A 26,310-nucleotide genomic window follows, 5' to 3' on the forward strand; every position below is an offset into this window, starting at 1 on the left:
AGTGACAATTATAAATCACTACTTAACATTTCGAGCAAAGGATCACATAAACCACATTTTAATTAATCAGCTTTATCTTTTTTTATAGCTACAATTCTTAAAAAATTACATCAATGTATACTATTAATTATGTACTATATTACAGATTTCCAAATGCACCATACATTCTGCAAGTACTCCCTAAATGACTTACATAGCACAACATATTAATTTTGGTGACTCAATATACCACTTATTCATAATATATTTATATTCAATTTAACCTACAAAAATTCACTATTACTTCTTGAACACCCTTGTTGTCTTAACTTCTTCATTATGATACGCATTATACTGACATTTGTGCTATAATATTACAATGTCATGGTAACACACTGTTTCAAGTACACTGTTCGAAAGACACGTTTTGTGAGGTTGAATGTTCGTTGCTTTCTGATCGATGCAACAATATTTTTATTAAAATATTAACATAGTAGTCTTGCTTATTCTAGTTCAATTGATACACTTAATATACGATTATTCAATATCTATCCACCAAAAATTAAGCCCAAAGTATAGTACATCTATTCGTACATTAACAACTTTTTACACGCGATTCTTATTATTTATGTTCTTTTTTTTTTACTGTACACAAATCGACAATGAAAAATAAAGCGTTCTATCACTCTGGAATCTCCGGTTCTGGAGTGGGCTGTACTTGTTTTTGAACCATACACGATCGAGCTATCGACTCGAATAATCTGAAACAAAAGTTAAAAAATAAATAATATATTAAAAATTAATAATTATATATATATTAATTGTAATTACTTACTTTTCGATTTCTGGTGCACAGTGAACAAATTCATGCGTCCAGAATTTATATGTTGGATTTTTAATAAGTTCAACAAAAGTAATAAGAAGACCCCATGGATGAGGTCTATTTACAATAAGTCTCTCAAGAAGAACTCTCGTAATTTGTTCTTGTATCGCTTCTGTATTAGCTTCAGCAAACAAGTATAGAAGAGTGCAACTGAAGTAATGCGTGTGACTGTTAGGATATCGCAATTGATTTGCAATTGCATTTACGAATAAATAACGACCCTCTGTATCGAGATCGACTGCTAAGTTTTGAAATATATCCATATGTGCAGAATGTGCAATAGTAGACATATTAGGAGTATGTCCTTTGCTGCGAATAAAAGCTATAGCTTGTGTTCCAACATAAAGTACTAGAGCATTCATTAACTGAATATTATAGCGAACACCAGCTTCTTGAGATACTTGTAAATTACTGCGCAATTCAGAAAGAAAAGTAACTGGAGCTCGCGCTTTTAAATACGAATCAAGTTCTTTTTTGAAACTTAATGGTTGTATCATAGACGCAAAATTGGTTAATACTCGAGGAGCATGAGCTATCTCTTGTAGCATATCAACTTTTAAGTTTGGTGTAAATGGATCAGGTAATCGCATATTTCTTGGATATGCACTTAAAATAAGATTTTTCATTTGTATGCAATTAGGTGGAATTACATCACAAAATCCATAATGATAATCACAAAGAAATTCAGGAAAATCGTGTAATAAGACTAATAGTACTCTAAGAGTTCCTTTGTATAACAAAGTAACAGGTTTTGCAAGTTCAGCATTTCGAAGGTATGGTGCAAGATACTTAAATAGATCAATTAAAAGTTGCGCATACATGCCCCAACATTTTTGTTGCGGTGTAATCGCAAGCATACGCCCAATAAAAACTCTGTGTGAAACTAATTCTAGCCAAGCGTAACAAAATCCTGAAGCTTTGGCTGGTCTAAGTATATGTAGCGTATGGCAAAAAGCAGTTAATACTTGATAATTTACTGCTTCTAATACAGGTTCAGGAGCACAAAGCTCCAGGAAAAGCATGATGAAAATTCTGTGATAGGGCAATTGATGAAAATCGGTTCCTCGTATTTCATGATCCTGTAGTAATACACCAGCCACAATTCCCAAAACCTTGTTTAGTAAATTAATTTTTGTATGAGTATTTGTACTATCACCAGAATGTTTTACCAAAAGCGCGACTAAACGAACAAATGCATCCAACGAATGGAAACATTTTGCACGAACAACTGATGGTGCAGCATTTGTCTCAGCTAAAGCACGATAACACAGATCAACGCACATTTGAGTGCTTAATTTAAAAAATCTTGTTATGAGATCATCAGTTTTAAGAATTCCATGAATGTTCATTTGATGAACAAACATTCCAAAAGCTTTTGTAGGATCACGAGCGTGTGTTGGGTTATGATGCATTGAAACCCATTCGCGTAATAAATATTCTGTTTTCTCCATCAATCCAGGTGGATCATCGAAATCACGAGCCTGTAAAAAAACAAACAACATAAATTGTAAATATAAACGTGTGTTCTTGATACCTTAAAATTGGCAGAATTTACTTACTCTCACCTGTAGAATTCCAGAATGAATATGTGCTGTAGGACCAGCAGGGGCTCTATCTGCTAATACTGCTGGATCATGATTAGCACGCAATGATTCCATTAAACTTGTCAGTCTAAATAGTAAAATCCTAAGAAGAATATAAATTTTATTTTATTCCATATTAATTACTTTATTAAATAATTTTATTATATTAATAATAGTCACCCTTCAGGTGGTGCTCTATGATGAGCTATTCTTGCAAGTATCTCAATTGTATTACATAAATCAGATTCAGTAACATGTGTAGTTTGTCTTTCATCAATTAAATAAAGTTGCATCAATTGCATTGCAAATGCTGTTGCCATAGCATTTCCAGAATCTATAGCTTGAGCCAAAGCTAAATCATATTGTGGAAGACTAATTAAATGAGATCTAAAAATACAAATATTATTTATTTGATCATAATCAAATAATTTTAGTAATTCAATAATATTCTATGAAAAATAAAATACCTAATAAGATAATCGACAGCTTCAAAATTGTATCGAAACTCTTCTCTGCATTCCGTTAAACATCGAGTAACATGTTTGTTTGTCCATTGCATACCATAAGCACGTGGATCTTGAAGACATTTTAAAATGCGTAAATGAAGTTCTCTATATCGTAATATAATTTCCGAATCTATTACACCGCTGGAAATGGTAGGACCATCTAATAATCCTTCTACAGCCTAAAATTAGAAATGTATAAATTTTATAATTCATATAATTAATATAATTTTATTTTAACATACCTTTTTAAGTAATGCCATAGCAGCACCTGCATCTCTTGACCTCCGTGTTAGGATAATCGATTCTAAGAGACTATGAAGGGCAGCATGTTGTGGAGGAGGTGCGGCTGGACCCATTGCAGCGAGCAATACTTCAACTTCAGTTGCAAGCTTTTCTAACATGGCTCCAACTTCATCATTACTCACTGCTGCTGCATATGCAGCGACCTGTTGTGCTGTTGCTACTGCAACGGCTGGATTAGCAGCAAATGCAGTTACAGCAGGCTCCTTCAAAAAAATAATTTTTTAAATAATATAATTTTATTAAGACCATATAATATAAAATACATACTGTAACAGGTTTTGGCATTAGTAAAGCTTGTGTATCTCGTTCAGATAATGGTAAAAATCCTGGAATATTTCTCGCAAATTCTTCATAAACAGCCATTTGTTGAGGAGTTACTCCACCAACTTTTAATCTTATTTGTTCAGGCATTCTTTCAGCCTGATATTTAGCTAATGGATCGCAATATCTTCTTCCTTCTTGCCGTGCAATTTTTCGTAATTCAATTTCATTTAATAAACGTTTATCCATTTCTGGAATTGCTTTTTCAATAGCTGTTTTTTGTACAAATGCGCAAGCAAGTTCCATATTGTCAGCAGCTACTACATTAGCTGCTTGTTCTGCAAGTTCTTTTTGTTGTGGAGTTGTGCCCATCATTGCAGTTAAAAAAGCTTGTTTCAGATTTGTACTAATTGACGCCAAAACTTGATCGCGACAAGTGATCATAGCCATTCCAGCAGTTAAATTACGAACCATATGTCTTGCTGCTGTTCTCATACGAACTTCTTCTGGATCTAATGCAAAATCTTTTCTCACAATTTGTTCACTAGTAGTTAGAGCTATTTTTATTGATCTATCCACTACAGGATGAATCCATTCTTGAATTGCTCTTTCAACAGCTGGACGAACAAATTGTTTTAAATGTGGATGTGTTTGGAATAATGGCAAATTATTATTAATGGTGATATGCTGAGAAATATTGGCAATTCCCGTTACAGATATATCCATATAATTAAAACGCGGTTCTGGTGGACCAGTAGGTAAAGATGGTGTTGTATTTGCTGGAGCTGTTTGTGGAACAATAGTCCCAGTTGTAGTAGGTCCAACTAATTCTTCAATAGGAGCTTGAGATTGTTGTTGATTGTTATTTGATTCAGATTTTTTATTAGGATGTGATAATTGATACTCTAAATTTCGTAATTTTTCTGGATCTTTTAAATAAAGTGCAGGTTTTAATTCACCAACATCAATACTTAAATTTTTACATAACACTTCGATTTCAAATTTTAAATTAAGTTTTAAATCAGGTTCTTGATGCAATTCTGCTAAAACATTCATAATTGCCATTGTCCAAGGATTAGGCGGACGAAAAACACGACTTTTTGCACAACTTTCTAGTACTTTAGCAACAAAGGGAACAACATAAAGAAGTTCTTGTTGACCTTTATGATATGCTTCAACAAGTAAACTCTTTAAATCTATATCAATATGTAAAATAGGTTTATTTCTGCCAAGGGTTAACATTCCCAACCAATGACCTAAATTTTTTAAAAGCGAACGATCAGAAAAATTTGCTATTCCTTTATCACTTCGCAATAAAACTTTTATGTTTCTAAATGTTTCTCTAGTAACCATTTTATACACTTCTGGCGATTTCAAACAATCTAAAAAATTTGAATATAAAGCATGGAAATTTAATTCTATGCTTGCACGTTTCATTACTAAATACTGAGCCATCCAAGGCCAATACTCTTCTGTAACAATTTCCCGAATTTCATCACATTTTTGTTGTAAATTGAGTTGACTAAGATTATTAAAAATAAATGCTGTTTTATCTTGTAAAGCTTCTGGTGGTGTCGTAATCTTTTCTTCTTTATCTGTTGCTACTAATAATGTATCAATGTTTGTTGCATTAGCAATGGAAGGCTAAAATTAAATAAAAAAATTATAAATAATAATAAAAATGCACATATGATTGTTAAAATTATATTTTTACTTACTCTAGCTGAGAGAGAAGTGGTTGGAGTCGTAGACGATTTCGCTTGAGTAGTACTTGTTGTTATTGTTGTTGTCGTAATGGTTTTATATGGCGTAGTAACTGGTGCCAACATAGCTGCTAAAGTTTTTGGGAGAACTGGACCTTGAGGTCTCGTGGGAGGCTCCTGCCCCTGTAATCCATATTCTATATACTCAATTAAATGTGGTGGGAACTCACTGAAATGTTGAATTGCCCTGACATGCTCACAGTATGTTTGGTAGTCTTTTAAACGGCTCTTGAAACGATCCAGAGCTGTTATGCCAAAGTAATACATCTTGCTGCCTTCTGGTTTCCTAAGTGCATCCAATACAAATCTCAAAGCTAATCCAAGTGTCATATAGCTATTAATCAACCCTCTTTCGATAATTCCTCCAAACAGTTGTGCCGTAATTTGTAACTCTTTATCTGGGTATTGAGGAAAAAATCGGTATTCCTCAAATAAGTTTCTTAACATACAATTGAATACTTCTCTCTCTCTTTTACTACCAGAATCTTGAAATTTTTTTAACATATCAAGAACTTCATCAATTGATAAAGTAGGATGTGGTGGATGATTATATATACGCTGAAAGTAACTATTTGCTTCATCTTCAATTTCTTTGGAAACATTTTGTGCCATATCAGGAAATAAGTTTGATGTTTCAGGTATTCTTGCTTTTTCAATGCCTGTTGGTGGTCCAAGTCGTCCTAATCCTCCAATCGTTGTACTACCAGGTAAGACAGATGGTCCTTGTGTACCAACTGGTCCTGAATGTAATTGTGAAGATAATGGCAACATTGGAAATGGACTTGGGGAAGGTCCCATGAGACGGGAAGGAGAACCAGGTGCTGATACTAAAGGTCCAAGAGCACCTGGTAAATTAAATGCAGAACTACTTGGTGGACCAAGACTGGAACCCAAACCCATAGATGCAAGACTTGAACTTAAATTTCCAAGCGGATCCACTTGTTTTGAAGAAAACAACTACAAAATTATATAAGATATATTTAAGAATAAAAATAGATGCAAAAAATTATATTAATTTCAATACTTGTCCTCCCAAAGTTGCTGGATTAAAAGGTTCCAATCCACGATGTCGTAAAACTCCTGGCGGAGGAGGTCTACTCATTGTACTTTTACTCAACATTAGACTACAATTTTGTACCATTGTCATTATTGCCTCTGAACATTCTTGAGATACACTACTGCAAAATAAATTAATAATAAAGAAATATTATTTATATTAAAAATATTCATAATATAATCAATGGAACATACCCAGCACACACTTGCAAGCAAGCAAGCATTGTTGTTAATGTTTCTTGAGGAAGTTGACTTGCTTTTGGTACAGTAAGATCTTCTTTTATACCAGGTCCCATTACTTGAGGACAACGTCTTTGTAAAAATTTTACACATGCAGTAACAAATACTTCTCCTTGTTCTCTAATTTTATCTGTCAACCATTTTTCTAATTTTAAATATTCTCTTCTTGAAGCTAAACAAGCTAAGTCAATAACAAATGGATATGATTGAGCAGTCAATAAATGAGTTAATGCTTTAAGATCTTGAGCAACATCAAGAATACGAGATAATCTTGTTTGATCATGATCTCCACGTATATACCATTCTGCCATAGCATGCATAATAATAGATTTTATTTTAACTGTATTTCCATGCCACGCGTGATGTAGAATAACAGCTGAGTTTGGATGATTTCCCAAAAAAATAGGCATCAATGTACTAAGTAATTCTTGTCTGAGTAAAGTAATAGGAGCATTAATCTGTAATAATGCCAATACAAGAACATCAGGGCAGTGTTGAATGGGCCACTTAAATATTTCTTGAACTGGTCCATATAATCCTCTTTCTGCCATATGTAACAGTAATTCAACTACATTTAAAGACCTCCAAGTTTGTGCTTCTTTACTATCACTTTCTGGCGCTGCTTTTAATACATCAACAGTTACAGAATGATATGGATAATCAGCAAAGCAAAATATATCAGGGCACTTTAAAATTTGTTGTACTAGAGAAAACTGTCCTTCTACATTGTCCCAATGACGATAAAAAAGTTCCACAGGAAACATATCTGGAGGATATCCTTGATGTTGCAAGCCCAGCCTTAATCCTGTGATTAGCAAATTCAATCCTTGTCTATCTTTAATAATGAATTCTGCATGATCTAATTTAACTATTACTTCATTCCAGGATAATGTTGATTGCTACAATTAATAATAAAATTAAATTAAAATTTAATAGATAAAAATTATTGGATATTAATTATTAAGTGCTTACAATTTCTTTTAATGCTTGAACAAAAACTTCAATATTCCATGTAGAAGGAGCAGAACTATCATTTGATTTCTCCTTATTTGCATCTTGTGTAGCTCCAGAATTACTCCAAAATGATTGTAATCCTCCAGCATCATCAAGATTATTACAGCTACGTGCCATATGAGCTAAAACTCTAGCTGCACATGTTGGAGAAATTTCTCGAGCTCCTAAACCAGCTAAAGCTGAACGACATTCTTCAACACTACTAGTAAATCCATATCCTAATTCCATAATCAATTCTACTAGAGAATTCCCATCCTAAAATGCATATATAATAACAGATTTTTAATTTGTGATGTAATAATTTCATATAGTAATTATTATTAATTATATTACCATTTGGTTAACAGCCATGTTTAGTTCGATTTTGGTTTGCGGAGTTTCCCCGTTGTCTGGGTACAAGAGTGGTGCTAGCACCACTGGTACCAGTTCACGGGGAAAATCGCGCCTTAAATTCTTGAGAAATTTTTCTTTTGCTTCAGATAAAAGGCCAAATTGATTGGCTGAATGAAAAGCCTGAGATAATATAAGATGAAGAACTTCAGGCAATGAATCGTGCAATCCTTCTTCGTGATGTCTATTGCTTGTCTCAGAATTAATATAATTTTTTATCAATTCAGGCAGCTGTTTTTGTATGTGTTCTAAAGCTAATGTACGAATTTCAGTATTCTCAGAATGCAGCAATGCAATTGCAAATGCAACTTCTTGTACTAGAGTTAAGCCAAGTACCTTTTTTAAACGTAAAAAAAACTTTGGTGATGGATTCAAAGTCTGAAAAATAAAATTAAAATTAATAAAAGTTACTTAAAAATTTAATAAAAGTTTAAAAAAATGATATAGTATATAGAAATATTTAATATATCAATCTATATATATATATATATATATATATATATACACATACATATTACTTTTGATATAATCTTAACCTACATAAAAAATAAAATAAACCTTTTGTTGATGAAATGGATGATCTATAGCAAAGCACAGATTAGAAATAAAAGAAGGTTTGCTAAGAAGATTAGTACACTCTTGTTTTAGAAGTTGCACTTGAAAATAATCTTTTGCACTTGATTCTGGAGGTTCTCCTGTTGAAAAGTCGATGCACGAGAGTAAAGAGCGCAGCAAATGTCTGTCTGCCTCCAAACCCTTCCACTGCACCAGCTATAATATAATAAAAAAATTTTAAAATAGAGAAACGATATATGAAATATCTATATAAAAATAAACATATTAAACATGACTTCTATGACATTATTATTATATGTTCAGTAAAAAAATAAAACATGAAAGATTATTACAAACTTTGAACAAAATAAATATTTCAAAACTTTTATTTTTGTTAAATATATTGAAAAATATATTTGTTAAATTAAATTTTTATTCTTAATAATTTTTCAATAAGAAGAGTTGAAAAATATAGAGTTTCTTCGTTCGAAATAATACGTTGGAACATACAAATTACGGAAAGAGGCTAAGTTCAAGATGTATTTCATGCCGCGTGAATATTCAATTGCCAATAATTATAAAATAAATCTATTAATTTGTATGTAAATCCATATTTATTGTTTTTAACAAAATATTTTATTTTAATAACTAAAATTAGATAAAATCTGTAATAATATTCACAAAGCATATTGCGCTGTTTCGAGGACGGCGTGTGATGAATAGAAGGTGGAAGGGGTGGACATAAGAGATGCAGTAGTACAACAGGTTTTTTTTCTACTTACAACTGATATTTCTTGGCAGCTGTCCCGAAAATTTTTCTTATTTAAATTCGCAACCAAATAACTGATTTGTGACAAAGTAAAAGACAACGAGTCCAGGTTCATAGTTCCATGAATACGACCTCGAAAGCTTCAAACGTGTTTGAAGCTTTCTTCGGTATCCACGAATTGCCTCCCCGGATTCTCTCCTCGTTAAAAGCATGAAAACTACATTGGCACAGTCCTGCGACCAACATCGGGATTAATATTTTGAAATACAATTTCAAACCAACGTCATGGCGAGCACAACAAGATAATACTGAAAACGTAACACTACTTCAAGATCACACCATACAACCAGTCACACTCTACTGGTCTCTTTTTCCATCTACTTCGGTAGACTTCTACCTCTACAAGACAACCGGTTGAATATTTCTTTAAATCATCACTAGAGAGCGTTAACATTCAAACTAAAATTATTATTGCATTTTTATATTTTATATTATTAATTTTTACATAGTTATAAAGTACATTTATATATATTTAATTATAAAGAATATGTGAAACCAATGTTTTTATTTTATAATTATATCGATTAAAAAACAACTAAATTTGTTTAAGTCTTTGATTAAATGATTGTGACAAGATGATCAACTTTAATATGATTATTATTTCACTAGTAAATAAATATATTTATTAAAATATTTTCCAAAATAGAAATAAAATTATGAATTTCTGTTTAATTGTATTCGAAAATTAATATTAAATATATTAAAGTAAGTAATAATAACGATCTTGTATTCAATAATATAAATACTATAAATGTTATCAAAGCATGAAAAAATATTTACTTTATTTTATATTTAAATTTTAAAAAATTTTTAAAAATATATTATATATTACTAAGAAAAATATTAATAATATATAATATTTATATATAATATTTTACATAATATATATGTACTTTGATTATTTTATTATTTTTTTTATTTCCATAAAAGATAGGAATTTTTTGCTGTAACTTTTTCCAGGCATGTCTTTCATTTGTAAATGAAAGAGAAATTCTCAAAACTCTTAAGATCAATGTACGAGAAAAGATCGTGATAATACAAATTTCTACTTAATATAAATTTTCTTATAATTAATATTTGAAAATGGAAATATTTATAAGAAATCAAACATTTGAAAGAAAAAAAATAAAAAAAAAAATGAGGTAAGATTTTTATATAAGTATTTTTAAAAATATAATCTAAATATAACGGAATAAAATATATTATATGATCTATTTTATTTTTATTTAAGTAAGGCAGAAATGCAATTAGCAATAATTAAAAAAAAAAAATGTGATGCTAAAGCTCTTACAATTGTTGAACAACTTTTAGAATCAAAAATTGATTCCCAATGGCTTTTAAGTAATGTAAGTATAATTTTTGATACTTAATTTTAATTAAATAATTTATTTAATATTTATTTGAAATACTTATGCATTTTTTAGTTAAAATATATTAATAAAAATCATATGGAAGATGTAATTGAAGAAAGAGCCATAATTAAATTATGTGGTTATGTATTATGTAATAATGCATTAAAGATAATAACAGATCAACGGTATCACATATCAACAAAGAAAAACAAAGTTTATGATATAACTCGGCGTAAAAATTTTTGTAGTTCACATTGTTATGGAGCTTCTAATTATCTTTTAGAACAAATGCTCACAAGTCCTTTATGGTTAAGAGATAAAGAAGAAATACCAGAATTCCAAATATTATTAACTAAAGATAAATTTAGAAAAAATGTAGTTGGAGATGAAATTTATGTGACAGATATAAAAATGATATTGAATCCTGAAAACACAGATAAATATATAAAAAACAATAAAAATTGCAGAAAAAATATGCTTTCAAATAAATGTTCAGAATTTAATGCATGTAATGAATATATAAATAAAAGTTCTCAAATTAATGAAAATATACAAACAATCAATATCACTAAAAAACCTGTTTTCAAAGAATTTTCAAAAAATTTGGATGAAACATCTAAAGATATAAAAAATATATCCATTGATTCAAAAGATAACAGTATTAAAAACTTTATAAATAATGATATAGTTAAAGAAATATATAACTCAAAAGATAATGGAATAAATACAATAATTCAAGATACTGAAAATATAAATAATGATGTTATTTTTTCAAATGAAAATAAAGATTACAATATAAAAAGTGAAGAAAAGGATGAACTATTTAAAACATCAGCAATAGAATACAATATAAATATTATAACACAAGATAGTATTATTGATGATAAAGATCTTATGTATGTGTGTAAACAAAAAATAAAACAAAATAAATATAAAAAATATAAAGAAAATTCTGTTAAAGAAGAGCAATCAGATAAATTTTATAATCTTACAATCCATATTGAACATAATGTAAAGGAATGGATTACTAAAGATACTATTGCTTTATTAACAGGAATAGAAGATATTAAAAATCAATTATTAGAAAATATAATTCAACATGATCGATATTTACATTTATGTAAAAAATTGAATAAATTACAGATGGAAGATGAAAAAGATGATTGTATAGATTTAACTGCAAATATTTTAAAACCATTACCTCATTTATCTATTCTTCAAGAAGAAGGAAAAAGAATGGAATTAAAAGTAAATAAAATTTAAAAATATTGAAAATTATATTAAAAATATATAGTTTTTGATATAATTATTATTTTTAGGTTCGAGCATTTTATAAAGGAAGTATGGTTATAGAAAATCATAAAAATAGTATAGAAGTTACTGAACAAGATAATGATTTTATTCCTGTATTACCTTTAATAGATGCACATGCACCTAAAATACTTCGACGTCGAATATTTTTAGATAAACTTAATAAAATGTATGATCTTTTAATATTTTTTATTTATAGATGTATAAATATTAATATTTATTTTACATTTTTTTTTCTTGTTATAGATTACCTGATTTATTTAATGCTTTAACTAAAAATAAATTATCGCAATATGTATACAATAGTGAAAAAAGTACTTTAATTAAAGTTTTAATTAATACATTTTCATTGTCTGCTTCAAATGTTATTTTTAAGACAGCCGAATGGATTCTTGTGGGTCTTATTATTGTTAAAATGCAAGTATTGTAACATAATGGTTATAATATTAAAATATGTAATTGTTATATAAATTATTAATACTTTGATATATTTTTTTTAGGTTGAGTATGATAGATCCAGAGCTGAAATGTTTATTATCAACTAAACAAGCATTAATGTATATTTCAATGATTTTAATGTCATATAAATTAGATTCAAATTATTTAGAAAGATTAATAATGGAACTAATTAATAATAGAGATTGAGTATATATAATAATAAATATTAATCTTGTAAATTGTTTATTTGTTATATGTTATATATTGCATATGTTGAAGATATAAATTTTTATTTTTATTAATTAATGTAAGTAAAATATAAATGAAAAATATATTTTTTGTATATAATTTATATATAATTTTGAATAATTATTTATATTAGATTTAAAATTATGTAATTTTTTTATTATTTTTTGAATTTATGATTCAATAAAGTATAAAATAAAAACACATTTACAAATTAAATTGTTAAGTTATATTCGTGAATGTACAAAAAGATACACAATATGAAAATTACACAAAATTAAATAATATATTATATTGTTATTATAATGAACAAGAAGATGGTGTAGGTACACCAGTAAGAGGAGAAGGTGGACATTCGAGTCCTAATGTATCCATTTGTGCTGTTGTTGTTAATTGATCTTCTGTTGAACGATTTCCAATTTTATCACGTAAAGCTTCGTAAAGATTATGTACTGCTTCATTATGCTTAAATTATAAAAGTCAGTTATGGTATAATAAATATTTAAAATTATTATGATATTAAATCATATTCTTTTCTCAATTAAAATAAATTATATTACCTGACTAGTTGGCTGAAGTGCTTTCATTAATGTATGAAGACGAGTCGGTGGTAATTTTGGATGAATGTACCAAAGTAATTTTAATAAATGTCGAGTAACATTATCTCTACCTAATCCAGCTAGAAAAAATTCATCAAATATAACTGTACAAAATGATTCATTAGAAAATTCATCAGCCATGTTTAATATTAATAAAGATACCTATAAAAGAACAATTTAATACAATTTAATTTTATGTTATTTAAATTTATCTTATCTTATTAATAATTACATAAGTTTTAAATTTGATTGAAGCTTACCAAAGTGTGCAAAAAAGGATCTTCAAACGCACGTTGTGCTTGACAATTTGGTAAAGTAGCTAATACTCTCATTAGACCTCTAGCATCACCTCTTCCTTTTCCTACTCCACCACCGCCTCCTACATGTAAGGCATAATACATAGATAAAACAGCAGCAACACCTGAAAGTTGTGCATATGCTTGACAAGCATCAGGAGGAGGACCAGAATGTTCTATTATAGCAATTGCACTTTCTCTCTCATCAGGTGGAAGTTTACAATTTAATTGTCTTATTTGATCATCTACCTAAAAAATAAATTGCTATTATTTTATCATATTTATTTAAAATTATTTATTACATTTCATAAATAAGTTTACCATTAAAGACATAAGTGCAGGTAAAAATTTTGTTACAACTTGACTATCCAATTTTGGTTCTTTAAAATCTTGCGAATCAATCATTTGCCAAGCAGATAAACCTAATGCAAGCATTCTGAGTAACAGTACAAGAACTGCATTTTCTCTAGGTAATGCTTCACCATTTATCAAATGAAGTGCAATTTTAATAGCACTACTAGCAAGGAAATTTACTGCATATGGGTCACACAATATCATACTTAAATCTCCCAATACTTGTTCTTGACCTCTCTGTAAAAAACTATAGATTATTTTACTTTTCTATCAATTAATAAAGAGATACTTATTATTAAATACTATTAATTTTATTATATACCTTAATACTATCCAGAAAACCTTGTAATTCACGGGATCTTTTAATGTCAACATTTTTTTCTCTAATACATGCATCAAGACACCAAGTAAATTTATGACATGGATCAACAGAAATAATATCTTGTACCTAAAAATATTAAGATATAATATAATATATCAATTTTATATAATATTTATATAAATAATTTAATATTATATATAAGTTAACCTCTAAATCATGTAAGGCCATTAATAATTCTGCTCTTAATGTACAGTAATGTATATTTTTTGTACGTAAAAATAAAGTTCTTAAAAATTGTAACACCATATCATATAATTTTACACTATGTCCAATCATATGTGCTAATTTTTGTACCACTTCACCTTGTCTTCTTACCTAAATATATAAATTAAATGTAATTTATAAAATTTAATTTTTGTTAAAAATATTGTAAAATTTAAGATTTCTATATTATAAATATTTATTCTTAATATACCTTTGGAGAAGGCATAAAAAAAAGACTATTTAAATTACGATGATCAAATAGTATCTGTTCTTTTTCAATAATGTACCGGCTAAATAATGGAGAAACTTCATCTCCAAATAAACTTTGATTATCTTTCCAAATTTGACGTTTAACTTCAGTATCTGCATCATTATATAATTCTTTTTCTCGAACAAGTACTCGTAAATATTTATCTTCTATATGTGGTGTATTTCTTAAAATACACATAACAACTGGTCTTAATGCTGTAACTCTTACAGCAGGAAAACTTTTAGATAATAATTCTTTTAATCTTCTGTCTCCTGCTGAACCTTTATCTGCTCTTTCTGTCCCAATTTCATTGATTCTTTTTATTAATTTTTCTCTTAATTCTTCAAGAACTGATGCATGAAAATCTAGTCTTCTTACTCCATGAAGATCAAGCAAAGGTAACATAGGTCTTAAAGATGGAAGTAGAATACCATTTTCTAATTGAAATTCTTCAATTGCTTTTAATGGATCTGTACAACTTGTTAAGGCATCTCTTAAAAAACCTTGTCCAGGTATACCAAGATCATCTAAACCATTTCCAATTTCACAATTATTTTTTACAGTATTCATTATCTTGTTTATATTTAATAATTTTGCACACGTGAATGAAATATATATAAATTTATAATATAATTTCTTAAAAATTATGATGTTTTATAATATAAAAAATATTATTACCAAATATTCTTCATTTTCAAATAAAATTATTTATTGAATATAATCTTTTGTTTTCTAAATAATTGTGAATTACTGCAAATACTTTTTAAAATAATTTTATAAAATTTGAAATTGTTAATGTAACATTGCATATTACAATATTATAAATTTAGCAATGTTAAATTATATGTATTTCTTTAAATTATTTAAATTCTATATATATGTTTTTTATCTGCACTGTATAATTAATTTATATAATTTTTTCTTAATACATAACATTATATTTAATTTATATATTTATTTAAATCAAATGTGGATTAAGATTGTCGGATAATTCTCTACATCGACTTATGCGTGATGTCAATAAAATATTGAGAATCAGAACATCAAAATTGCCACTTTTATGTTCTTGTCTCGGCAACTATTAGGATAAAAACATTGCCGCAAAAATTTTTTTTCGAGGAAATGACATTACATCCACTCCCACTTTTATATCTATATCATGTTGTGTCTAATTGTAACAGTATAAATCCTATTTTCATTTATCTACAATATAAAGTTCACTGATTAATGCTGACTATGTTAATTCTTTTCTCAATTTCTTGGCTACTAATTTAGAAAGTAGTAGAGAGGAAACTATTGAAATAGAAATGTGTTACTTAACAACGCTATGCATCAACGTTATCTATCTGCTATTTTAGTATTATATAGTGCATCATATCATCAACTAGATGGCATCATACTATCGCGTCGTGTTGCTAAGCAACGCGTTTCTCCATCTCAAGGGTTTCCTTTCTACTATTAATCTCTGTATTTCAATGACGTCATATTTAGATTGTTGTGTGCTGTAAAAAATTTTCTGTCAAGTTTGGGGAGAGAAAGAATACGTATATTTATTCTATCTCTCGAAATATCTATAGATATATATATATACATGGATATGTTTATATATAGATAATACAAATGTCAATTCAGAATCTGAAGTTCAGATGAATATGTGATATAATATAAAGATTAAAATTATATAAAAATTATATTTAGGTTGCTATTATTATAAATATGATGTGAATAGAAAAGATAGTGAATATAAAAGATAGTAGAATTCTTTATAAATTTGCAAAGTAATCCAATTCAAGAAGAAATAAATTACTTTTAATATATATTCATTTAAAAAAAACAGCATTTTAGGTTATCATGGCACAATCAACAACTAGTGGAACGTCTTCTCGACGATATATGAGAGAACATGATGTTAATGTACCATCTTCATCACGTTATGTGGATAGTGAATGGGAAACAAAAGAGGTAATACTTTAAGTTATCTTTAAGTTACAAAAATTTATTTTTGTTGAAAAATAAATTACTTTTAAATTTGATGTATATGAAAATTTAAAAATATTTAAATTTCATTTATTTTTAAACAATAAATATTTGACATAGTTACATATTTATTTTTTTATTATGTGTATTTTTATTTTAATATGTTATTTATTATAATTACTATTTTATTATTATTATTATTATAAATTAAAATTTATAATAAAATAATAATTATAATAAAATAGTATTCAATAAATTATTTGCTTAATAATAATATTGTAGGCTTTACGACAAAGAGAACTTGAGGAAGCAAGAGCACGAGCTGCACAGATGGAAAAAACAATGAGATGGTGGTCAGATTGTACTGCAAATTGGCGTGAAAAATGGAGTAAAGTACGTAATGAAAGAAATATGGCAAGAGAAGAAGCAAAAATGCTTAGAGCAAAATTAGAAATTGCTGTAAAAGATGCAAATAGTTATAAACATGAATGTCAGGAACTTGAATTACAAAATGAGCAGTTAAAAAAAGAAATGGAAAAAATACACATGATATTATTAAAACATGCTGGACAATTTGATCAACAAATTTTTACAGTTTTAGAATCAGATCCACAATTAAGAAATACATTAGATATTAACGAATTATTGAAATTTTATAATAACGTAGAACAGAGTGAAAGTGTAAATTCCCAAAAGGATTTACTTTCTTGTAAAGTTTCACTTGATGAATCTAATGTTTGCTTAGGAAGTCATAATATTTTACCAGATAGAGATATTGAAGAATATGTATTACAAGGTGCAGTGCCAAAGCATGCTGTAGAAATATATAAAGATAGTTCCCTTTATTCATTAGATAAAGATATTGTGAGATTAGTTGATTCTAATTCTACAGAAAATAATTTAGAAAAAAAACAATCTTCATTACAAACATGTACAGATGAATCTTATGTACAAAAAATATTATTGCTTCAACATAAATTGGATGAAGCTACAAAAACTATATCTACAGAAAGAGAGTAAGAATATGAAAAATTATTATTATTCATTAATACAGAACTCTTTACTGATATTCTAAATTTAATAAATAAACTTAATAAATTATTTAAAAATTTTTTAACAGAGAAAAAAATTCATTACATCATGGTATGGAGAAATTAAAAGCAGAAATAATGCAATTAAGAAAACAGTGTGAGGAATTAGAGGAAAGTAAAGCTGAAATTACAAGAGAATTACTTGAATTGAAAGATCGATTTCAAATTGAATTTAATGATGTTCAAGTTGATATAATTGATGAAGCTTCAAGTAGAGAAGGAATGAATCGTCGTTTGTGTGAACTTAGAGCAGAAGTAAATAAATATACATATTTGCATTATACACACAATATTTACAATATTCGTATATATTTTTATTTATTTATAATTATATAATTTTTTAGTTAGAAAGACTTCAAGCAGAAAATGCAGCCGAGTGGGGAAAACGAGAACGTTTAGAAACAGAAAAAATTTCTTTAGAACGTGAAAATAAACAACTTCGTAACGAATTAAATGATTTACAAGAAAGGATAGAATCTCGACGATCACGTCCTCTTTCCACATCAGATAATGATGCGAGACAATTACAACAAGAATTTTTAGTTAGGAATGTGGTTTGTATTATGTATTTTAAATATAATATTTTAAACATAATAAATGTATGTAATTTTAGTATTTAATTGTACTAATTAAATTAATTATTAGACAATATTAAAAAAATCTTTGGAAGAAAAAACAACAGAACTTTCACATGCTATGAGAAGATCAGAACAATATGAAGCAGAAGTAAAAAGAGTTAGAGCAAGAGTAGAAGAATTGAAAAAAGAATTAGCTGCAGTTCAAGATGAAGTAGATGCTGCAACTAATAGTGTTCGTAAATTGCAACGAGCAAATGAAGATCTTTTAGAACAATTAGAATCAGCTAATGTACAATTGGAACATTTTCGAAATAGGTAAATAGCAAAAATATCTATTAATATTCTTAATATATCATATATCCATATTTTTCTAATTAAATTATAGAATTGTTACTGACAATTAATTTGTTATCAGTACTGATTCTTACACAGTTGGTGTAGGAACAGGAGAGACTCTTGAAGAAAAATTATGTACAACTAATAATGGTAAATTAACAAATGGTAAGTTTTGGTATATCTTTTTTTACATATTAATTTAATAAATATAATAATTATATTTTATAAACATTGTTTCAGAGTTTGAGCAAGCCTAGTATTTAATTATTTTAATAATTATATTAAATTAATTTGATTAATGATAAATGAAATTTGGAATGTGAAAAATAATTTTTTTTACATTTTCTAAAATACATCAATTGATGTAGCAATATTTTTGAATTATATAAAATCTTATTAAATGTATAAATAGAATAATTAATAACTGAACTTAAATAATGAAAAGTTATTATCTATTTCAGTATTGTATTATTATTTAAATTATATTTTTTCACATTTATATATAATTTTCTTTTATATAGATAATTTTTTTTTTTATTAATTTTACATATATCTATGTATATAATTTTTTTCTAATTTTTTATAATATAAAAAGATTAATATTTTTATAAAAGATTTTTTGTAAATATTTGAAATTTTTTTTTATTTGTAAAAATTCACATTCCAATGTATTATATTTTAAATATTATTACTTTATGTATATAAATAATGTATATAATTTAAATCATAAATGTAATTTCAAATTTTGCCTCCTACCTAAAGACTGGTGAAGTTAGATAATGGAAGATTATATGTATTGTCTATGATACCTGATATTTATACTTATTATTTTTGTGTTAACAAATAAGGTCTAAAAAATCGTGAATGTATGTATATCTATATTATGTAGAAAATACTTTAAAAAACTGTTTAAATTTATATTTGATTGTAATGAATTTAGAAAAAAATATATTCAATATATATTTATTGATTGATATATAATTCATATCTAAAAACAAATAGAAAATAGAATCTTTTATTTGTTTAATACATATTTTATTGATAAAAAAGTATAAATATTAAAAATTGATGTAACATTAAATTTTTATAATATACTCTCAATACAAGTACCTCAATAAAAAATGATATGTAATATGTGTATATGTAAAAGAAATAGTAAGAATATGGTTACATTCATAAGATATATGAATGATCATAAATATTGATGCAAAGATAAACAAGAAGAATAATCTAAGTTGTAATAAAAAAATATTTCTAATATTAATAAAATATGAAATAATCTATAAATAAAATTAAGTTTTTGTAAATAATATAAAAATTTTCAAAGTTAATGATCATTATTGACCTAACATTTCATAGGTGTACCATCAGGATATGTTGGCATTTTTGGCTTGCAAATTTTTGTTCTACCATTAGAACCATACACAATATTACAAGAGAATGTAAAATATCCACAAGTTGAACTTTTAGTATAATAACGATGTTCATATTTTCTCTGTGAATTTTTATCATCCATTTTACCAGCTACACTATTTGTAATTGTATAATAACTTGGTTTTATTGATATATTAGGAGTAACTTTTGTATATTCTGTAGAACTTTGATGTTTTTGGTTTTCTTTAGATGAATTATAACTTTCTATTAATTTTTCATGATTAGTTTTAAGAGATCTGATTTCTGAAATAGGTGATTTAATTTTATAAATCACATTTGATTCCTTTGGAATTAAAGAAACTGTTTGAGATTGAGATTTTCCATTGCCATGAGCAATAGTTTCACTACCAGCTATAGATGTTAGTTTGCCACGAAAACCTGGTGGTATAGTATATCCTGATAATGATTGTCCAGGTTGAAATATATTTCCAACTTGTGCTGTATTTGTATTTTGTTTCATATGAAAATTGTATTGATTTTTAGATGCAACTTGTATTGCTTGTGATTGATGATTACTATTATTTTGTTCTGCAGTATAAATTTGTGAAATTTTTGGACTTGAAGTTTGTATTGGTGAGATATTATAATCTTCACCATCATATTCTTCTTCATAATCATCATATATTGTATCATCTATTTGTGATTTTTCAGTAGATTGATTTGGTTTGCTTACAATGTTTGGTGAACTAACATTTGTTAAATTAATAATAACTTTTCTTTGAGAACTAGAACTAGTCTGCAAACTTTGAAGTTTGTCTTGATTATATTTGTAATCTGTATTTAATGATATATTTGATATTTTACTATTATTTTTTGATACAATTTGTCCATAAGATGGTTTAAATGATTGTCCATAAGATGGTTTAAATAATTCAGTATTTGTAAGATTAAAATTAAATGGTTTTCTAGAAGCTGCTGCACCAGATCCTGATCCTGCTTGTGCAGCACCAGTATAAGTAATTCCATATTGAAAAGATCCTTCAAGTTGAGATTGAGATTGCCCTGTATATGTTCCACTTTGAGCGGAAGCTGTTCCACCTCCGTGAAACGGTTTTAAATATTTTTCAATTTTTTCATCTGTCTTAAGATATGGTTGGAAACCAATTTGAGCTTGACTTGAAGTACTTCCTTCACCGTTTGCTTGAGCATCCGCCATTCCACCTTTTGAACTTGCTTGTACTTGAGAATTTGTACCATGATTCCAACCACTGCTTTGTGCACCTGTTGTTGTAGCACCTAATTCTGAATTTAATTGTACTTGTGCTTGACTTTTTCCATAACCACCATGTGCTTGAGCATTACTTACAGCACCTTCTTTATCACCATTAATTTCTGTTTGTGCACTTTTATTAATATCAGTACTACCAGCTTGAGCTGAAAATGATCCAGAACCGCTATAAGTACCTGTTACTTGAGATTGAGCTGTACCTTGTCCAAATTTTCCTTGAGCAGATGCACTTGCTTGAGTTCCTAAATCTGTTTGTTTTACGGAACTAGATGCTTGAGAATTAGAATTATCATTTTCTATATGTAAACCAGTATTAGATTGTTGATAATATTGAGGAACTTTTTTAATATTCGATAGGAATTCTCCAATTAATGGATATTGTATAATAGGATATTGTTTAATACCTTGTTTTTCATTTGGATATTGTTCTATATTTTGTCTATTATCAATTTGACCTATAGTTAAAATTCCTCTATTATCATGCCATATCCTAGGATATTGCTCTTGCATTGGATAACCTGGTATTACTTGACTATTGGGATATTTTCCTGCTTCAGGAGCTTGAATTTTTACAATGCCATGGGGATAAGAAATTCCTGATTGATCAGTTTTAATTTTTCGATCAGATCCTTGAAGTCTATCATCAGCACTAATTTTTGTTTGATCACCTATTATAAAATGTCCTGTAGTTTTTGGAATATCTCCAGAATAAGTAGCTTCACCACTTGGAACTGTAATAGAAATTTATAATATAATATTTCTATTTGTCTTATTTGTTTCTTCTCAATAATAAATTATAAATGTAAATTTTTTTATTTGATTTCGCAATCATGAAATAGCATCATGAGATAAATACCTCTAATATCTGTAGTTCCATGTGCAGTATGACCAGGTGAAGTTCCTAATGAACCAATATTATGATATATATTCCCTTCTATTTTATTATCTCTATTAATAAAGTAAGATTTTTTACCAAAGAATTGTTTTGAAGATATTTGTCCAATAGGATAAATTTTGGCATCTGCAATTGCTTTTGAATTTGTTATAATTTGACTATGACCATCATTAGCTACAGTGCCAGGTATACTACCAGCTATACTGTCACTAGTTGTAGTACTAGGTGCAATTCTATCACCAACACTAGGGTAAGTAATACCATCATCAATTGTAGCATCAGATAAACCTTGAGGATGAACATCACTTCCAATTGTAGATCCAGGTATATTTCTATAAGCTGTTGCATCTCTAGCTATAGTACTAGATATACCACTAGGATAAACTATACCACTATTAATAATAGTATTAGGTACATTTCCACGATAAATTATACCACTATCAGTTGTAGTATCAGATATATCACTAGGATATACTACACTAGTTATAGTACCAGGTATATCTCTAGGATAAGCTATGTCACCAGTAATACCAGCTATATCTTTGCGATAAGTTGCATCACCGTTAGTTGCAGTACTAAGTATATTTCCAGGATAAACTGCACTATTACTAGCTGTAGTACCAGGTATACTTCCAGGATGTGCTACATTATCTCTAGCTGTAGTACTAGATGTATCTCCAGCATAAGCTATACTACTACCAATAGCAGTATGAGGTATACTTCCAGGATAAGTTAAATGAGTATCAATTGTAGTACCAGGTATTCCTTGAGGATAAACTATGTTACCACCAATTGTAGTACCAAGCACACTTCCAGGATAAACTATGCCAACAGTTTTAATATTAGATAAATCTCCAAGATAAACTATATTATTATTAATTGGAATACTAGATATACCTCTAGGATAAGCTATATCACCAACAGTTTTAGTACTAGATATACTTCCAGGATGAGTTACATCATCACCTGTTATAGTATCAGATACACCTACAGGATAAGTTATACTTCCACCTTCAGGATAAATTATTCTACTATTTGTTGTACCACCTACACTACCAGGATAGGTTGTCACACCATTGGTACCATGTATATTGTTAAAGTAAGGTATATGACCTCTAGCAGATATTCTATCAGAATAAATAGTGCTTATTCCTGGAATAATTTTACTAGGATGAACAATAGTATCCTTTGATTGTTTGATTGCTGAAATAATTTCAATAATTAATGTTTGTATTTTATTTATTATTCATATAATAGTATCTGAAATCTATATTATAATAAAAAATTAGTTAATATATAGTACCTGGAATTTGAACATATCTGTCTGGAGCATTTTCATCAGAATATTTTTGACAATCTTCACATCCAATATTACCTAATGACATACTTTGTGCTTGACCCATACCATATTTTCCGCCTAAAAATATTTTATTCAAATATTTTATTTTATATTTAATTCATAATATAATAGTAAATAATAGTAAAAACATTTATTTCAAATACTTACTAACAACCGCGCGTGAAGATTGTTGAGTAGCTTCAGCTTCAGCTTTACCTTCTTCTTTATTATTATTACCAATATTTAAATACTGAGATTGCGTTTGCCCTTGAAATTTGCCTGGAGATTGTTGTATTTGACGACGTAAACGATTTTTTTTAAATTTCTTATTAAATTTTTGTTTTTTTTCAAATACAACTTGTCTTTTGGCACGTTTTATCAAAGATGGTTGAAATAAATATTTTTCATAAGAAAGTGAATTAAAATAGTGAATATTTGTTGGATCTAATATAGATGCAGTTCTTTCTATTAAAATAATTTTACGTTTATTACAAAAATCAACTATTCTTTCTCCTGCAAGTTGCCATGCCTATAAAAAATAATTATTTATTTTATAATAATAATTTAGTAAAATAATAATGAAAAATAAATATTACCTTTAATTTTGTTAAAAATTCATTCGAAATATAAAAAGTTTTATATCCTTGTTTGATTTTATTTTCTGAAAGTTCCTCTTTATCTTTAAATTTCTCTATATAACATTTATTTTCTTTTTTATCTTTATATGCTTTAAAATGCTATAAAAAATAAAAATCATCAATTATGATTTATTTGATCAACTGAGAGATCTAATGAAAAACTGGTATATGCCATATTTTCATAAGAGATTTTCAAAGGAAACAAATTGATGATAGCTTTATGTTTATAGAAGATATTGCACGTATTTATATTTTTTTATTATTATTATTTTTTTTAGAATGTCATATATGATTCTATTTATTAATGTACATGATAGTATATTGAAAAACTTTTATATTATGTATATTTTATTATTCATAAATGAACACATAAATGATAAAAAAACAGAAATTAATATATATATGTTATATACTTGTTTTCCACTGGATCCCTTAATTTCAAAAGTAGAATATTTATTACCGTTTTGTAATCAGTAAATGTCCATTGTTTATTTATTGCGAATTTACGAGTATTTGATATTTCAAAGTCATCATATACGGAACGATCGAAACGTCTCTTTTCCTATGAATGAATCTTGTTAATAATTGAAATGAAAAAAGTTTATAAAAAAAATATAAAAATAATGTTATATTAATATATTAATAATATAAACGATTACAACAGATTTTATTATACATACAAAAATAGTTACAATTTTTAAATATATTTGAATATTAATTTTCCTAAATATTTTTTATTAAATTTTTTCTTAACAAATAAATAAATAAAAATAATATAAAAAAAAATTAATCTAATAAAGAAATTAATAGATTGTGCTATTTTCTATCAATTTATCTTATGAACTTTGATCTCCAAATCTGTCTTTCAAATAATTACTAATATTTAATTTCTATTAATTCTATTAATTTCTTATGAATTACATTGCTTTTAATATAAAATTGAAAAATAAAATTCATTATGTTTATTTAAATAAATGATATATTATCAGTTGATTAAGTTTAAATATTAATGTAATTTTTATCGATAAAATATATTGATTTGTTAATAAATCAAAAAAAAATAAATATAAATTAAATCAATAAATAGTTCTTCTTTCCAAAAATATTTTCTAAGGATGCTTTGAAATGATTCATTTATGAAAGACAAATATTAAATAAAAAAAATAAAAACAATGAATGGTAACTTACGTAATATCTTGAGAGTACTGTTCCCGAAAAGAAAATTAAAATGATAAAAATTAGTCGCATAGCTTTAGTTTAGTTTGATCTCTTCTTTGTGACTGTTAGCTTCTATTTGATGATAATCCTATTAGATTGGTCGTCGAAACTATGCTACCAAACACTTCTTTTCATTTCTTCTATGCTATTTCTTACTTATGCTCGATCTTACAAAGAGATCAAGAAGTATGAGGATTTGGATTAAAGTGAAGAAGGGGAATCAGTTTGATAGGGGAAATTCTAAGAAACGCCGGTATGTAAATGCGTCTGCAGTCTCATAAGCATTATAAGCATATATTATCTTATGTCGTCTCATGATGTTCAGATCTCGTTATCATCACGTTTTCATGAACATTTACATAAAATATTTACAAAATTTATGTTCATATAAAAATTGCATTAGTAAAATAATAAAAACAATGATAGATCGAAAGAAAAAATAATAGAATATAAAATAATAATAGAATATAAAATAAAATTAGTATATATGCATTTTTATCTAATTTTCTCTGAAAAAGAGCTTTTGAATTAAATCCAAATTTTTTTTATTTTAAAAAATTATTTATATTCCTATAATTTAATTAAAATCATCAATATGAAAAAGTAATATATATAGAATTTGTTTTATTTTTAATATTTGTGATTAATTTAACAGTATTATTTTAAAATGATTTCTTTTTTCTTTGATTATTATATTAAATTATATAGAATTACAAAAAATTACAAAGATGATATTTTGATTTACGCAAAATGACTTATTCCGGATAAGAATAATCTATTTC

At 27.0% G+C, this 26,310-nt stretch overlaps 4 protein-coding genes across 10 annotated transcripts; 1 reads left to right on the plus strand and 3 right to left on the minus strand.

Annotated features, from left to right (window-relative positions):
* Positions 1–56: 56 nt before the first annotated feature.
* Positions 57–9,809, minus strand: LOC122716711 (CCR4-NOT transcription complex subunit 1). Of its 2 annotated transcripts, none has more exons than XM_043940052.1 (14): positions 9,316–9,809; positions 8,537–8,749; positions 7,922–8,356; positions 7,547–7,843; positions 6,530–7,473; positions 6,303–6,456; positions 5,234–6,235; positions 3,522–5,159; positions 3,194–3,457; positions 2,913–3,130; positions 2,626–2,832; positions 2,428–2,548; positions 815–2,343; positions 57–740 (listed from the first exon to the last, which is right to left on the minus strand). In XM_043940052.1, exons 1-14 carry the CDS (start codon positions 9,415–9,417, stop codon positions 662–664), a joined length of 7,203 nt encoding a protein of 2,400 aa, XP_043795987.1. In that variant the 5' UTR covers positions 9,418–9,809; the 3' UTR covers positions 57–661. The 2 variants fall into 2 exon arrangements, with proteins under 2 accessions (XP_043795987.1, XP_043795986.1); XM_043940051.1 differs by having other exon boundaries at positions 2,422–2,548.
* Positions 9,810–12,915: 3,106 nt separating this feature from the next.
* LOC122716603 (negative elongation factor B) lies at positions 12,916–15,487 on the minus strand. Of its 3 annotated transcripts, XM_043939853.1 has the most exons (8): positions 15,473–15,487; positions 14,756–15,321; positions 14,488–14,655; positions 14,281–14,406; positions 13,926–14,195; positions 13,569–13,853; positions 13,270–13,470; positions 12,916–13,174 (listed from the first exon to the last, which is right to left on the minus strand). In XM_043939853.1, exons 2-8 carry the CDS (start codon positions 15,197–15,199, stop codon positions 13,010–13,012), a joined length of 1,659 nt encoding a protein of 552 aa, XP_043795788.1. In that variant the 5' UTR covers positions 15,200–15,321; positions 15,473–15,487; the 3' UTR covers positions 12,916–13,009. The 3 variants fall into 3 exon arrangements, 2 of the variants coding, with proteins under 2 accessions (XP_043795788.1, XP_043795787.1); XM_043939852.1 differs by lacking the exon at positions 15,473–15,487 and having other exon boundaries at positions 14,756–15,453; XR_006347056.1 differs by lacking the exon at positions 15,473–15,487 and having other exon boundaries at positions 13,154–13,174; positions 13,270–13,388; positions 14,756–15,453.
* An 836-nt stretch (positions 15,488–16,323) lies between these two features.
* On the plus strand, positions 16,324–19,042 carry LOC122716606 (coiled-coil domain-containing protein 102A). 3 transcript variants are annotated; one of them, XM_043939857.1, is made up of 7 exons: positions 16,324–16,756; positions 17,054–17,787; positions 17,892–18,117; positions 18,207–18,416; positions 18,508–18,755; positions 18,856–18,941; positions 19,017–19,042. In XM_043939857.1, exons 1-7 carry the CDS (start codon positions 16,646–16,648, stop codon positions 19,031–19,033), a joined length of 1,632 nt encoding a protein of 543 aa, XP_043795792.1. In that variant the 5' UTR covers positions 16,324–16,645; the 3' UTR covers positions 19,034–19,042. The 3 variants fall into 3 exon arrangements, with proteins under 3 accessions (XP_043795792.1, XP_043795790.1, XP_043795793.1); XM_043939855.1 differs by lacking the exon at positions 19,017–19,042 and having other exon boundaries at positions 18,856–19,010; XM_043939858.1 differs by lacking the exon at positions 19,017–19,042 and having other exon boundaries at positions 18,826–18,985.
* Positions 19,043–19,852: 810 nt separating this feature from the next.
* On the minus strand, positions 19,853–25,652 carry LOC122716576. 2 transcript variants are annotated; one of them, XM_043939790.1, is made up of 9 exons: positions 25,499–25,652; positions 24,771–24,872; positions 24,269–24,409; positions 23,841–24,201; positions 23,637–23,750; positions 23,231–23,536; positions 22,412–23,155; positions 22,295–22,339; positions 19,853–22,169 (listed from the first exon to the last, which is right to left on the minus strand). In XM_043939790.1, exons 1-9 carry the CDS (start codon positions 25,556–25,558, stop codon positions 20,122–20,124), a joined length of 3,921 nt encoding a protein of 1,306 aa, XP_043795725.1. In that variant the 5' UTR covers positions 25,559–25,652; the 3' UTR covers positions 19,853–20,121. The 2 variants fall into 2 exon arrangements, with proteins under 2 accessions (XP_043795725.1, XP_043795723.1); XM_043939788.1 differs by having other exon boundaries at positions 22,295–23,155.
* Positions 25,653–26,310: the final 658 nt, after the last annotated feature.

The sequence above is a fragment of the Apis laboriosa genome, unplaced genomic scaffold (assembly GCF_014066325.1).
Source record: "Apis laboriosa isolate Shangri-la unplaced genomic scaffold, ASM1406632v1 scaffold47_cov149, whole genome shotgun sequence".
NCBI lineage: Eukaryota > Metazoa > Arthropoda > Insecta > Hymenoptera > Apidae > Apis > Apis laboriosa.

Excerpts from the sequence above, each read along its gene's own strand:
- LOC122716711 (XM_043940051.1), bottom strand. The coding sequence starts at position 9,417 with ATGAACCTGGACTCGTTGTCTTTTACTTTGTCACAAATCAGTTATTTG. Across the intron at positions 8,357-8,536 it reads ATCCATTTCATCAACAAAAG|ACTTTGAATCCATCACCAAA; the intron begins GTTTATTTTATT and ends TTTATTTTTCAG. Across the intron at positions 3,458-3,521 it reads TAATGCCAAAACCTGTTACA|GAGCCTGCTGTAACTGCATT; the intron begins GTATGTATTTTA and ends ATTTTTTTGAAG.
- LOC122716603 (XM_043939852.1), bottom strand. The coding sequence starts at position 15,364 with ATGAATACTGTAAAAAATAATTGTGAAATTGGAAATGGTTTAGATGAT. Across the intron at positions 14,407-14,487 it reads TGGCCTTACATGATTTAGAG|GTACAAGATATTATTTCTGT; the intron begins GTTAACTTATAT and ends TAATATTTTTAG. Across the intron at positions 13,471-13,568 it reads ATCCTTTTTTGCACACTTTG|GTATCTTTATTAATATTAAA; the intron begins GTAAGCTTCAAT and ends GTTCTTTTATAG.
- LOC122716606 (XM_043939855.1), top strand. The coding sequence starts at position 16,646 with ATGGCACAATCAACAACTAGTGGAACGTCTTCTCGACGATATATGAGA. Across the intron at positions 17,788-17,891 it reads ACTATATCTACAGAAAGAGA|AGAAAAAAATTCATTACATC; the intron begins GTAAGAATATGA and ends ATTTTTTAACAG. Across the intron at positions 18,417-18,507 it reads AATTTTTAGTTAGGAATGTG|ACAATATTAAAAAAATCTTT; the intron begins GTTTGTATTATG and ends ATTAATTATTAG.
- LOC122716576 (XM_043939788.1), bottom strand. The coding sequence starts at position 25,558 with ATGCGACTAATTTTTATCATTTTAATTTTCTTTTCGGGAACAGTACTC. Across the intron at positions 24,410-24,770 it reads CATTTACTGATTACAAAACG|CATTTTAAAGCATATAAAGA; the intron begins GTAATAAATATT and ends TATTTTTTATAG. Across the intron at positions 23,751-23,840 it reads ATCTTCACGCGCGGTTGTTA|GCGGAAAATATGGTATGGGT; the intron begins GTAAGTATTTGA and ends AAATATTTTTAG.